Source organism: Oratosquilla oratoria, chromosome 17 (assembly GCF_046742065.1).
Source record: "Oratosquilla oratoria isolate Oo_2021 chromosome 17, ASM4674206v1, whole genome shotgun sequence".
Classification (NCBI taxonomy): Eukaryota; Metazoa; Arthropoda; class Malacostraca; order Stomatopoda; family Squillidae; genus Oratosquilla; species Oratosquilla oratoria.
In genome coordinates, this window is record NC_134793.1 from 61,941,325 (window position 1) to 61,955,718 (window position 14,394).

At 39.6% G+C, this 14,394-nt stretch overlaps 1 protein-coding gene across 2 annotated transcripts in view; it reads left to right on the forward strand.

The window, feature by feature from the left end:
• The window catches only part of LOC143034672 (uncharacterized), a 95,186-nt gene extending 83,519 nt beyond the window's left edge, over nt 1-11,667 (forward strand). For both annotated transcript variants that reach the window (XM_076201039.1, XM_076201040.1), the window contains one exon: nt 11,494-11,667. In XM_076201039.1, coding sequence (XP_076057154.1) covers nt 11,494-11,530 — 37 coding nt within the window. In that variant the 3' untranslated portion in view covers nt 11,531-11,667. The remainder of the gene's footprint in view (nt 1-11,493) is intronic.
• The last annotated feature ends 2,727 nt before the right edge of the window (nt 11,668-14,394 follow it).

The window sequence follows — 14,394 nt, forward strand, 5'->3', positions numbered from 1 at the left end:
TGCCCCGAAGTGAAGAGGTTAAATAACCTCACCAGCCAGTCCACCATCACTGTACCTCCTTTTTTTTTTATACATTCTGCATGGCATCCATCCAGACCAGGTGCTTTACCTGCTTTCATCATCTTAACAACTCCCTTCACTTCATCCTTCCTTATTTCTCCTCCATTTTCCTCACTCATCACGGTCATTTTCTTAGCATTTCCCACTGCAGCTATCTTTCCCTCCCTATCCTTCATATTTAGCAACTCCCTAAAATATTCTGCCCATCTTCCCCTTACTGCCTTCTCTTCCATTATCATCTCTCCATCTGCACCTTTTACCTTTTCTGCTCTACTTGATTCGCCTCCTCTTCCTATCTTAATTTCTTTCCAAAACATATTTTTATTACTTTCAAAATGTAGGGTGTTAGGGTAGGTTATTGTAGATGCATTGCATCAGACCCAGGGCAGTGGGTGGGAGACAGGGATGACCCTTCATCCATGAGGAGAAAAAAACAAGGGTGGTTGATGGGAGTGGATGTGCGACTTTTGACTTACCATATATACTTGTGTATAGGTTGCAATGCTAGTTTGTGGTTGTCAAAGTGGTTATTTATGGTTGACCCATGGATAGGTCGCACTATTATTTGGCGATTTACAAGACCCATTCAAACATGACAATTATCAGATATTTATATTTCAAAACTTTACTCTCAAAATTTTAATATCAGAACACGTAGATTGTGTGACTGCCACGTGTGCGCATAATGCAAACTTACATAAACAATGGTTGCATTTCTAAAACAATTATCGTAAACAAATGCACTTGCATCAAAAATGTTATAGTCAACTTGACCAAAAAAAATCATGAGTTTAACTGTCAACTGGACACTATACAACAGTATTAAGGAAAAATTCTTTAAGCTGATCTTTCTGCTTTCACCATCCCCGCATTACCTTTTCTGAAACCCCAAACTCCCTTTCTGCAGATCTGTTTCTGTGGTCTTCTGCGTAATCCACCACTTTCGGCTTAAAAACCTACTTCATAGCTCTTTCTCTTACTGGTACTCATGATTAGGCTTTGCAGTTATTAGGCCTAAAACTCTGTGTGATCTACCATAGATCTAACAGTACAGTAGGCCTAATGGAAGTTTACATACATATACCAAGGCTTTTTCCCCCTTACAAGGGAGGTAGCCAAAAAGGAAAGGCATAAAATCATTCCCACCCATTCCATCCCTGAATACACTCCACATCCCTCCACCCTCCTTATCTTATCACCTCCCGGATGATGGGTCATCCCCGCACCTTGTCCACTGCCCTGGGTCAGAAGCAGTGTCGTAAGACACAGCACATCCACAGCAAGGCCGCTTCATTAAATCGGCAACCCCCCCTCTCCGTCCCCCCATGCATAAAAGAAGACAGGGAGAAATCCCTTCGGGCTGCTTCAATTTTGCTCACACATACTACCTCACCCCCCATTCCCCCGCCCATTCCACCTCATGCATCACAACATCATCCATATACAACCATTCTCCATTCACCCGTCTTCTGTCCTCTCCCATCCTCTCCCATCCTTCCTCAACAGACATTCCCCTCTTCCCCAAAGCCCCCTTCACCCCATCCATCCACCTCATCCTAGGATGTCCCCTCATGTTCACTCCCTCCACATCTGCCTTCCATATCTCTTCTTTCTTCACCCATTCTTTCCATGTGTCCAAACCATCCTAATACTCTTTTCATCAACCCTATCTCCCAACTCCTAATAATTTTTTATTATGAAAATCATAAGTTTATTTAAAGTTACGTTACGCTACAAAAACATAATTTGTGCACAGAAATCCAGCCAGGAGTGAAACAGGTGATATACAGTAACATTCGGTAAACAAAGGGTCAAGGTTGCATTGCTTATAAACACTATAAAACACACGAAAGAGTTGGAAAAGAATATTTTACAATTTTATTGTAATTGATATATGATTTTCTAGCAGCAATAGTTCAGTTTAAAGCAGTGAGTTGGTAGGAACCTTTGATATATATTTTATGCATACAAAAAGTTTGAAAAGCTTTCCGATGAATATTATGTAAACACCACTGAAATTCCATGTCATTGTCAAATTGAAATCGCTAATTGTTGCAACTTAAATGACAGAGTAGTGCTGTCCCTCATTAATGTCAAGTGGATACGTCACACCCCTTATTTTGGTGAAATATTTAGTTAAAAAAGTGCAACCTATATGCTAGTATATACAGTAGCTACCTCCATTATGAGGAGGAGAAAGCCTATGGTTATAGAGTAAATGTGAGTGAAAAGCTGTATTAGGAGTGATTATGATGGTGGATGGTTGCACCCACAACACAGTGTGAAGCAAACTTGGAATTTAATGTTGGCAGAAAGGAGAAGCCTGAACGGTTTTTGAGATAAAGTTTGAGAAGTGTGGTGGGTATTTTAAGGATAGTAAGAAATATTGAGGCCAGAAGTGGAGCTCCATTGGAATTAGTATATGCTGACAATTTAGTATTAAAGGCAGAATTGGATCAGGAAGTATTGGAGATGCTTGAGAGATGGAGAGAAGGAATGAAATAAAAATATTGAAAATGAACTTGGAGAAAACAAATAAAATGGTAACGAGAGAGAACACTGTTATGGCTCAGGCTGGAAAGATATCTGTTAACCACAATGGCATACCGAGTGCCCAAGCCACAACAAAGTTAGATGGGGGATATAGAACGCATCAGACATTTGGTATGCCAAAAATACAGAGGACAGTATTAACCATTTAATATTTCAGTATGAAATATAATCAAACATACAACATGAATTAACAAAACAATAATAACATTAATCCTAATACACAATAGGAATAAACGGGGAATGAGATATGTAGAGGGTTTGAGAATGGGTAAGACTGAAACCTGGCACGTCGAGTCGTCGGTTGTCCAAGCAATGATTTCTTGAATCCAGAGGGGCGAAGCTGGCAGCTAGCTAGAAGCGAGTCTGTCGAGTGTGGGGAATGCCTAGCTTTATATAGGGGAACTAGGCTGACTTCTTGGCCAGTGATTGGCTGAGGGTAGTCATTCAGACAACTGCTGAACTACCACTTGGCTGCGGAGCGACTGAAGTGGGGGGAGGAGGCCGACTGCTTGTTTCTTCGGAGTAGGATGGCAGTGTTGTAGGAAGGGTGTCATTTAGGTGAATGGGTACTTTGATACCCAGATGGGGTACCGTGTCACCTAGCTAGGGGTAATATCGTGACACCCCCCCACCGAAGACCTCCGATGGGGAACATGAAGGAGGTTAGCTGACTGGAGCCCGGGAGAGAGTATCTGCTATGATGTTGTCAGGCCCTTTTATGTGGTGGATATCTAGATGGTACTCTTGTAAGGTTAGAGCCCAACGAAGAATTTTCTGATTCTGCAGCTTTGCTTTCTGAATGAAAGCGAGAGGGTTATGGTCGGTGAATATCTTGATGGGTGTTGTTGATGACTGGAGATAACACCGAAACTTCTTGATTGCCAGGACGAGGGATAGGGCTTCCTTCTCTATGGTGGAGTAGCTCTCTTGATGTTTGTTGAGCTTTGCCGAGAAGAAGGCCACAGGATGGAGAATGGTGGAGGTAGGATCAGGTTGTAGCAACACTGCGCCCACTCCAACTCCACTGGCATCTATTTGCAGGTGGAATGGTAGGTGGTAGTTAGGCGTCTTTAGCACCGGTTCGGAAGTCAGGAACGATTTGATGTTCTCGAAAGACGTCTGGTAGGATGGGGACCACTGGAAGGATTTGGCCGAGCTGGTCAGGTCAGTAAGGGGAGCCGCGACAGTGGAGTTCTTGCAGAAGCGGCGATAATAACCGGCCATCCCAAGGAACCTCATCACCTCCTTCCTTGTTCTTGGTGTAGGGAAGGCTAGGATCGCTTCTACGTTGGCTTTCTTGGGCCGCACCGAACCACTACCTACGGTGTGGCCTAGGTAAGTCACGGTCCCTCGAGCAAACAAGGACTTGCAAGTTGATCACCAAGCCCGCCTCCTTCAGACAATGGAATAGACCCTCTAGTTGGGTCAAGTGGTCTTCCCAGTTGTCAGCTACCACTACCACATCGTCGAGATATGCTCCTACTCCAGGTAGACCTTGGATGACAGCATTGATTAACCTCTGGAAGGTAGCAGGGGCATTAGTAAGTCCAAACGCCATCACTCTGTATTGGTACAGACCAAAAGGGGTTATGAAGGCAGAGATGGCTTTCGCTTCTTGGGTTAAGGCTACTTGATAATAGCCTTTGAGCAAGTCTATGGTAGATATGAAAGGGGCATCACCTATCATATCTAGTAACTGTTCAATAAGGGGCAACGGGTATGCATCCCAGATGGTGACATTGTTTATCTTACGATAGTCTGTACACATATGAAACGTGTTATCTGCCTTTGGTACCAAAAGGCAGGGTGAAGCCCAAGGGGAATGGCTAGGTTCTGCCAAACCATGATCTAGGAGATACTGGACTTCTTTTTTAAGGATTTCAGTCTTTTCGGGGTTTAGTGGATATGGACGCTGTCTAATGGGAACTTGATTTGTATCTTTTAACTGGATATTATGTTGGAAAACATTGCATAAGCCTGGGTGGTCTAGGGTAATTTCTGGAAACCGTCTAATGACTGATTAATTGAGTTTTTTGACTTGGGTGAAGCCCAGAGAGATACTTATCCAGGTGGTGCAATGTTTCCCTATTGGAGAAGGCACTGTTGGGCAGGGGGAAATCTGTGGTTGGGATGCCTTCGTCCTTCGGCAGTGTTACAGGATTCACAATAGATATGGGCATGGTCTGGGTATCCTCCTCTGGTGGTCTGGAAAGGTAACGTTTGATAAGATTTATGTGCACCAGCTGCTGTTTTTTCTTTCTGTCAGGAGTTTCAATGATATAATTTAAAGGTCCTTGTTGTTCTAGGATCTTATATGGACCAAAGAACTTTTTATGAAAAGGGTTAGTTGATGGAGGAAGAAAGGCTAACACCATATCTCCTACCTTGAAAGTTCTTACTTTGGAGGTTCTATCATACTCCAACTTACTCCTTTTCTGGAACTGGGGAAAATGGGCTTTGGACACAGCTCTCACCTCCTGCAATTTATTTCTCAAATTCTCAATATATGAATTAACATGAGTTTTCTCTTGATTTGACTTAAACCATTGTTCTTTGAACAAGGTTAAGGGTCCTCTTAAGGATCGCCCGTATAACAATTCAAAGGGTGAGAACCCCATGGCCTCATGGTTAGCTTCTCTGATGGAGAAGAGAATCCAATCGAGATTAGAGTCCCAACTGGATCCTGTATCTAGGCAATATTTGCGCAGCATGGCTTTCAGCGATTGATGGTACCTTTCCACACAACCCTGAGATTGTGGGTGGTAAGCGGAGGATATAACATGCTCTATCCCTAACTCTGTAAGGACCTGGTTGAAAAGAGAACTAGTAAAATTGGTTCCTTGATCAGATTGAATTTGTCTAGGGATTCCTTTAGAGGTAAACATTGACAAAAAGGGTTTAATGATTGATTGAGCTGAGATTGATTTAAGAGGAAATGCCTACGGGTAACGGGAAGCCACATCGACAACAGTTAACATGTATTCATTCCCTTTTTTTGATTTGGGTAATGGTCCCACACAATCTATATATATATGCTTAAGTGGGGCTTTAGGAATTTTTTTATTTGGCTTACCCGCAGCCTGGCAGACGTGACAGGTCCTGATGAAGTTAGAGATGTCTCTTAGCATTCCTGGCCAGAAAAAATGATCAATTATTTTGAAGTATGTTTTCCTCACTCCTAAGTGTCCTGCGAAACCATTATGAGCTAATTTCAATACACTATTTCTGACTGAGCGAGGGAGTACAATTTGGTGTTTTTCTGCCCATGTTTGTAGCTTATTATAGGCAGAGGGTCTGTATACTCTCATCAAGATTCCATCTTGAAAATAGAAGCAAGGGGTGGTGTCTATGTCTGCTTTGGTTGTGGCTATGTGTAGTAAGTAGGAGAGTGTATCATCCTTTTGTTGAGCTTGGACGAGTTCGTCCTTGGTTAGGGTTTTGTTGATTAAATCCTCCTTACCAAAGGACGGAGGAGAGGTGGGTAAGGACTTGAGTAAGGATGAGGAATGTGAGGGTGGAGAAGAAGTTACCTTACTTTGGGATCGAGTTACAGCACAGGCTGGAAACAGATGTGGACAACTCTCATCCAATTCAAGGGTGGGACTTGCAGGTAAAGGTTCACCTACTGTCCTTGGTGGGGGAACGATTAGGGTATCAGCGAGATCGTTACCCAGGAGGAACTTTATCCCGTGAATAGGTAAGGATCCGTGACGTACTGCAACTTGCACTTGAGAAGTAAGGAATGCACATTCTAGATAAACTTCTGCTAGGGGGTAAGAAGTTTGACTTGTAAGATCAGACAATAAAACTTTTTCACCTGTAAATGCATTGGATATATTGGGAATGACATCTGAGAGGAGAATTGACTAGGCTGCCCCTGTATCCCTAAGTATGGTAATGGGGTAATTAGGACCACCTTTATGTAAAGATACTTTTCCTTGGAAAATGTATGGGTCAAAAGAAGTATGAGGATTATGAACATTAGAGGCTGCAATAGGTTTAGATTTGGCACTGTGATCTTTAAATTTGCTTGAGGCTTTACAACCTGGATGATTACATTCTTGAATGGAGTGACCTGTCTTTTTACAATAACTACACTGTACTGGCTGGGAAATACGATTATAATTTATGTTACTTCCTACTTTACCACCTGCTCCTTCAGGGCGATAACCAGAAGAGGTTCTCACAATGGGGCTTTGCCTGCGAGTTTCGCTTCCCCATGTCTCTATCATCAAGGCTTGGGCATGAGCTAACTCGGCGGCCAGGATCAGGTCTTTTTCCCTTCTATCTTCTACATATCTCAAAATGTAAAAGGGGATTTTACTTTTCCATTCCTCCAGGATTATAGTATTGAGAAGTTCTGAAAAGGTAGTTACATTTATAGCTTCTAACCATTTTTTACACTAAGTTTTTCTGAGGCAAATTCAACATAAGTTTGGGCATGAGATTTTGTTAAAGATCTGAATTTTTGTCTATAGCCATCAGGGGTTAGAGCATACGCATGTAGAACCTGTTTCTTAACGAAATCGTAATTGTCGGGCCTGTCTAAACTATTGTACACCTGAAGAACTTTTCCTGTTAATTTTGGAGTTGTATTGTAAGCCAGTCATCTTTGGGCCACACCTGTTTGAGAGCTATAGCTTCAAAGGTTTTGAAGTAGCTGTCTACATCCTCTGGTGAAAATGCAGGTATTAAAGAAGACAAATTACCTACATTCAGTCGTACTCCTTTCTCCTGAATGTCTAATTCTCTTTCTTTGCTTTTCTCTTGTATTGTGATTTCCTTAGTTTTGAGGGTTTTTCCATTTCTAATCTCTCTTTCCAATGGTAATTTCTCTCTCTCCAATTCTGTTTCCTTTTCTAATCTTTCTCTTTCCAATTCTAATTTTGATTCTCTTTCCTTTTATAATCTCTCTCTCTCCAATTCTAATTTTGAATGTTCTAATTGAAACTGATATTTTAGTCTTAATTGTTCCAGTTGCATATTGTCTGCTGGTTGGGTTGTCGGGCATTGTCTGGGAGGAGGTTGTCCAGGGCTAAGAGACTTGGCCGTTGCTCCATTTTGGTCTTTTGGGAATGTCAAATTGGGAGTAGTCTGTGTTTCTATGACTCCTGTCTCTATTATTCCTAATTGAACCAGCTGTTCTACCACTATTTTCTTTATTACTCTTTTGGGCTTTGAGGACCGAATGTCTATGTTATAGTATCTTGCTATGTCCTTCCAATCATCTTTTGTAACTTGTCCCTGTAAGGTTACATACGAGGGATTAGCCACAAAATCTTCCAATTTGAACATTTTACTGAGACTTGAGGACTTGATAGACTAAGACGTGTGGGTTTAAACAAGAATAGCCCTTCGATAACTTAAACAGGCCCTCTGATTCCGGTTACCGTTATACCCATCAATCTAGCCTATGATTTTGTTCGTGTGAAAAGATGCTCGTCTATATAGAAATTGATTCGATAGCGAGCGATACTTGATATAGAGACTTGAATGGATACTGGGATATTTGGATAGAGTATTCGATTGAGACAGGCATCTAACTAGAGATACTTGAACAAAATTAAATGAGACTTGGGTAAGGATGAATACTCCGATACTTGAGCGATAGTTGATACTTACGATACACGAACAAAATGAGTCTGGAGGAGTGGAAAGAAACACTATCAAATCCTAACCACTGATAGAATCCATTAGTGTGGGCTAAACACTTAAATGGGAATGAATTCTATAGAGCTGCTAGTCCCGTTTGTTAAATATAAGTAATTTTGCAGTGTGTACCAAACGGGTCGTTTATTCCCATAAGACTTTAAACGACACTCACAAAATTAAACATTGTTGGTCAATTTTCGACTCTTAGAATTACAATTGCATTTAATATCTAGAATAATGATTATATTTAATACTGAAAATAAATGTTAAGGCACTGTCCTGAAAATAAGATGATTAATGAAAAGGAGGGGGGAGGAGGTAACAACTTACTCGGTAGTTACGTGGAACAGTTACGGAGATCCTAGGCATTGGTCGCCACTTGTTATGGCTCAGGCTGGAAAGATATCTGTTAACCACAATGGCATACCGAGTGCCCAAGCCACAACAAAGTTAGAAGGGGGATATAGAATGCATCAGACATTTGGTATGCCAAAAAGACAGAGGACAGTATTAACCATTTAATATTTCAGTATGAAATATAATCAAACATACAACATGAATTAACAAAACAATAATAACATTAATCCTAACACACAATAGGAATAAACGGGGAATGAGATATGTAGAGGGTTTGAGAATGGGTAAGACTGAAACCTGGCACGTCGAGTCGTCGGTTGTCCAAGCAATGATTTCTTGAATCCAGAGGGGCGAAGCTGGCAGCTAGCTAGAAGCGAGTCTGTCGAGTGTGGGGAATGCCTAGCTTTATATAGGGGAACTAGGCTGACTTCTTGGCCAGTGATTGGCTGAGGGTAGTCATTCAGACAACTGCTGAACTACCACTTGGCTGCGGAGCGGCCGAAGTAGGGGGTGGAGGAGGAGGCCGACTGCTTGTTTCTTCGGAGTAGGATGGCAGTGTTGTAGGAAGGGTGTCATTTAGGTGAATGGGTACTTTGATACCCAGATGGGGGTACCGTGTCACCTAGCTAGGGGTACCGTGTCACCTAGCTAGGGGTAATATCGTGACAACACTAACACTCTATATAGTCAAAAAGATGTTATGGTGGTAGAGAAGTAGGAGTAAATTCACTGTTGTCTGTGGAGAGCAACAAGTGGTGTTACCAGAGATGGTTGTGACTAAGAAATTTAAATGGAGTGCAGAACTGTCAGTGCCCAGTTTGCAGACAAAGAGGAAATAACAGGTAGAGGAAAGAGGGCAGAACAGAAGAGGGAAGAACAGAAGTACAAGTTTTGTTACCTGGGATATAAGTTGGACTGTTAAATGAGAATGAAGAGGGCAGTTAGACCAAGAATAGCAGTGGCATGGGAAGAAAGGAGGGATGGTAAGCCAGTTAGTGAATGTAAGTATTCCATTTATGAATTGTGTATCAGATCAGTTATGTTTTAGGGTTCTGAAACATAAACAATGACAGGAAGAGAAGAGGATATATTGAGAGCATCTGATTAATGAGTTCTGAGTTGTATGGCTGGAGTGGTCTGAAGGAGTTACAGGAAAGAGTGAGACCGATAAGGTTGCAATGGTTTGGCATATGAGAAGGGAGGTGGAGGAAGTGAGTGCTGGGCCTGGTGGAGGACATGAAGATCAAGAAGATAGAATAAAAGGGTGCAGCAGGATATGGAAGTATTTGGAATAGAGGAATGATTAATATTGGATCTTGTAGATTAGAGGGTGATTATTTCAAGTCCGAGGTTGTAGTCAGAGATAAAGACCTTGGTCAAACTGCAGAGGAGTCAAAACACATTTCCAGAAAATGTAATATGAAGATAAGAGAGGATTGATCATTATTATGACACACTATGCTGTTAGTAAATTTATGTTAACCTCTTCACTCCGGGGCACATCGCACGTCTGGCAGCATTAGCTGCCCAACATGCGATGTTGCGTCATAATAATCGCATTATAAAAGATAAAGTCAGTGCTCAATTGTTCATTCTCTTTCACCCGTGAATTTTGATAACCATAGAAAATATGATGAAGCCAGTTTAGAGAGAATGGAGGTTACGTAGGTACGACTACAATAAATATAATCAAGACGCCGACGTTGGCATCATCGTGTACCCACTTGCTCCTCATGACACCTACGTAGGCGTCACCATATGGAAGTGGTTAAGGATATAGTACAAAATATAAATTCAACAGAAATGTGGTGAGGCAGAGAGCTGGGGTGGGGGTGAACTAGCTTCATCAGTGGGGCCCTGCTATGGAGGTGCTCTGTCTTGCTACATTGCTTCTGACCCAAACAGTAGGCAGAGGGTAGGGATGACCCTTTATCTGCAAGCAGCTAAGATGGGAGGGACAACAAATTGCTTTTTGGATGGGTGAAGGGTGGGTGGATGCATTGTCTTGGAAACACAACCTCATCAGGGTGAAAGGGGCTTTTAGTATATGTACCTAATTTCACTGGTCTTGTTCATCAGTGACCATACATTTTGCTATTTATTTTTATTTTTTTTTTTATTTACTGTAAATGCATGTCATGTATATACACTTGTAGAATCTGGTAAAGAAGCACAAGTTGTTCAGGTAAACAAGTTCCTGTTCCTGTTGTATAATTTCATCAGAATGATGGATTTTTGTTTGATGTTTTATTTTGTTCTTACTAATTCTTTGAAAAGAGATAATGATTCACATCACCATCAATCATTCATTAAGTAATGTTTTGATGATATGCATCTCCAAGGAGACTATTGATCATTCATTATACAATACACAACTAGGTAAATAAATACACCTTTCATTCGTTCATTTAGGAGTACTCAGGGTTTCCTGTTTAGTAAGGGTAGGGAGATGTGTGAAGGGTACTTCCACCAAAGTACACTAGTGGGTTGAAATAAAAGCTGTTAGTATAGATTTATTCAGTGAATATCATATGACATGCTATGACTAATTAACAACATAAGATAGGTGAACTGAGGCAGATATGTAAAAGATGTGGAAGAAAGATGGATAAAAAAAGAGGTTGAGATATTAAATTGTGAAGAAAATGATACAATGTAATATGGTGAACCTTGTGTCAAAGGTGTCCAGATAGAAGAATTGTCTAGGAGTATTTATAGATATGAATGGTTTGAGCAAGCTTTTACTCAGTCAGGAGGATATGTCCTTTTATCACAGCAATAATTGGAATTTAAGTTTTTCATCATTTCCCACAAGTGATTCTCATATGTTTTTTTTTTTTTTTTTTTTGTTTCTTTTTTTCTCTTTGGCAGGTCTCGTTCTCATGACAGGAAGGCCTCGAGGCGCTGAAGGCATTTCAGCTGTGGACGTGGCATTAAATGAATTTTGGTTAGTTCTTGGTGGTAGGTTGCTCATGCTTACTGGGGTTAGACAAACCTCTCAGCAGACCCTTCCTCATTTTGGTGGTTGTGGAGCATTGTAGCAAAAATTCAGCCAAAGTCTTTAATTGTCAAAGGTAAGCATTCTTATTTTATATCTGAAAAAATAAAGGAGTGTGCCTCAGGATGGAAAGAGAATGATGTGTGACTTTGGTTTTATTAGTTTTATGGCTCCTGTTGTGAGCATTTGCTTGTGAATATTGATGTGTACACACACACACACACACACACACGTAAACAAGACACCAAAGCAAAAGGAAGCGCAACAATTGAGCACCAATCTAGCGGTTTTGTCGCCGACACGAAGGAAATGACTAGTTGTTATTGTGTGGGATGTGTAGGCTATGTTTCTTGTGTGACCGATAAGGTTAAATCCAGTTCTTGAAATAAGTATAGTTGGCACAATGGAGAAAGAAAAAGATGAAAAAATATTAAATGAACTAATGAAGAGAGGCCTGGATATAAGTAAGGTTGAATTGCCAAGAGGAGTAATTCCCAAGAGGACATGTTTAATTGACACACCAAGAATAAATCAAAGGTGGAAGAACAACAGTTTTTCAGGTTTTCAAAGAAATCCAGGTGAAATAGATATAGAGAAGTTAGATATAGCAATGCATTAAGAAATAATGAAGTAAATGAATTATTGGAAGAAATCATAGATTTAAAATTGGACTACCAAGCTGTACTTAGGGAATTGATTACTTTGCGTAAGAGTAACAAGCAAATGATTAGAGAATTAAGTGACCTAAAGAGTGAAATTTATATGCTCAAAAGAGATAATGAAAGACTGAAAAATGAGGACAAAAATAAAAATGAAGAACTGAAAAAGGAGCTCAAAGAGCAATTACAGGTAGTGACTGGAAAGGTGGAAGAGTCAATCAAAGAAACAGACCTCCTTGAAATAAATAAAAAAAGCAATGGAAACAAGAACAGGAAAATAAAAAAATATCCTTTAGAGAAATAGTACAAAAGCAGATGGAGGAAAATACAAAAGAAACAGTTATGAAAGTAATTAAAGAAAAGGAAAATTGGGTGAGAGATACAGTTGACAAAGGTAAATGCATTGTGGTCCATGGTATCCAAGAAAAACATGTGTATAAATACCAGAGAGAAAAGGAGGAAAAGGAAATAGCTAAAGAAATTCTGAAAGAAATTCAGGATGGACAAAATTTTGACAAAATTGATGAGATTCACAGGATAGGTAAATACTCAAAATAAAAACAACATAGACCTCTTAAAATAAAACTAAGAACTCAAATGATAGCTGATGAGGTACTATCAAAAATGGTTAAATTAGCAAACAGCGAGAAATTCAAACATATGGATAATAAAGGAAATGAGTGATGAGGAAAAAGAGAGACAAGGCTCTCAGAACTGAAGCCAATGATAGTATAAAACACTAATTGGAAAGAGTGACCATATACTAATAGAGTTTGAGTTAAAAGAACAAAATGATGTAAGAAGGAATGAAAAACATAGAGAAGGAAGATTAATGTACAACAGAATGGATTTTGTTAAACTTGGAAAAAAAAATTCCAAAACACAAACTGGGATAAATTCTCCTAAGAGGAAACAAAGATGGAAGACAAATGGAATATATTTAAAGAAAAATACAAGGAAGGAATTGATAAATATGTACCAAAGAAGAAGCAAAAAGAGATTTGTATAAAGTGTTGGTATAACAAAAGGTGCTGTGAGGCTAAAGACAGAAGAGACAAAGCCTGGAAAAGATGAAAAAAAAAAAAAAACATCCAAATGGCAAACATACATAAAACTTAGGAACGAATATGTGAATATACACAAGAAAGAAAAAAGCAACTATGAACAATGTAAGGATTAACCTAAACTGTTTTACAGATATGTAAAGGATAAATTAAAAGACAAACAAAAAATTGTAAAACTGTGTGAAGGAGATAAAGATATATAGATGACACAGAAATGGCAGAAGTTATGATCAGACATTTCAGGTCTGTTTTTACATTTGAGAGCTCACAAATTTGGGAAGATGGACAGCGAGAAAGATACCCTAAAATGAAAGAAATAAAGGTAACAGAAAGAAATAAGAGACCAAATAGAAAACCTAGATGTTAGGAAGTCGCATGGACCAGATGGAATTGCAGATTGGATACTGAAAGAGTGTATAGACGAACTGACGGACATATTATACAAAATAATAGACTTTTCACTGAAAGAAGGAAAGGTACTGCAAGATTGGAAAGATGCAAACATAGTACCAATATATAAAGGAGGAAACAAAGAAGATCCTACAAACTTCAAACTGGTATCCCTTACAAGCACAGTAGCAAAATATGCGAAAAATTATCAGAAGCAAATGGATCAAACACTTGGAAGAGAATAAAATATTAAACCCTAAACAATTTGGCTTTAGAAGTGGGAGATTGTGTACCATAAACTTAATATGCTTTTAATTGAGATTAATTGAAATAATACAAGAAAGAAATGGCTGGGCAGATTGCATTCTTGGACTTGCAGGAAGTTTTTGACAAAGTACCACATAAAAAATTAATAAGAAATATTGAAATAATAGGAATACAAGGTAAGCTACTGGAATGGATGAAGGATTTCTTAAGTGGGAGAAAAATGAGAGTGGTACTTAAGAGACAAAAATTTGAACTGGAAAGATGTGTTAAGTGGCATCCGCAAGGCTCTGTATTGGCTTCTTTAATGTTTGCCATATATATAAATGATATGGATGAGGAAGTGAATTGTTACATGAACTTCTTTGCTGACGATGCCAAATTACTTGAGAGTAAG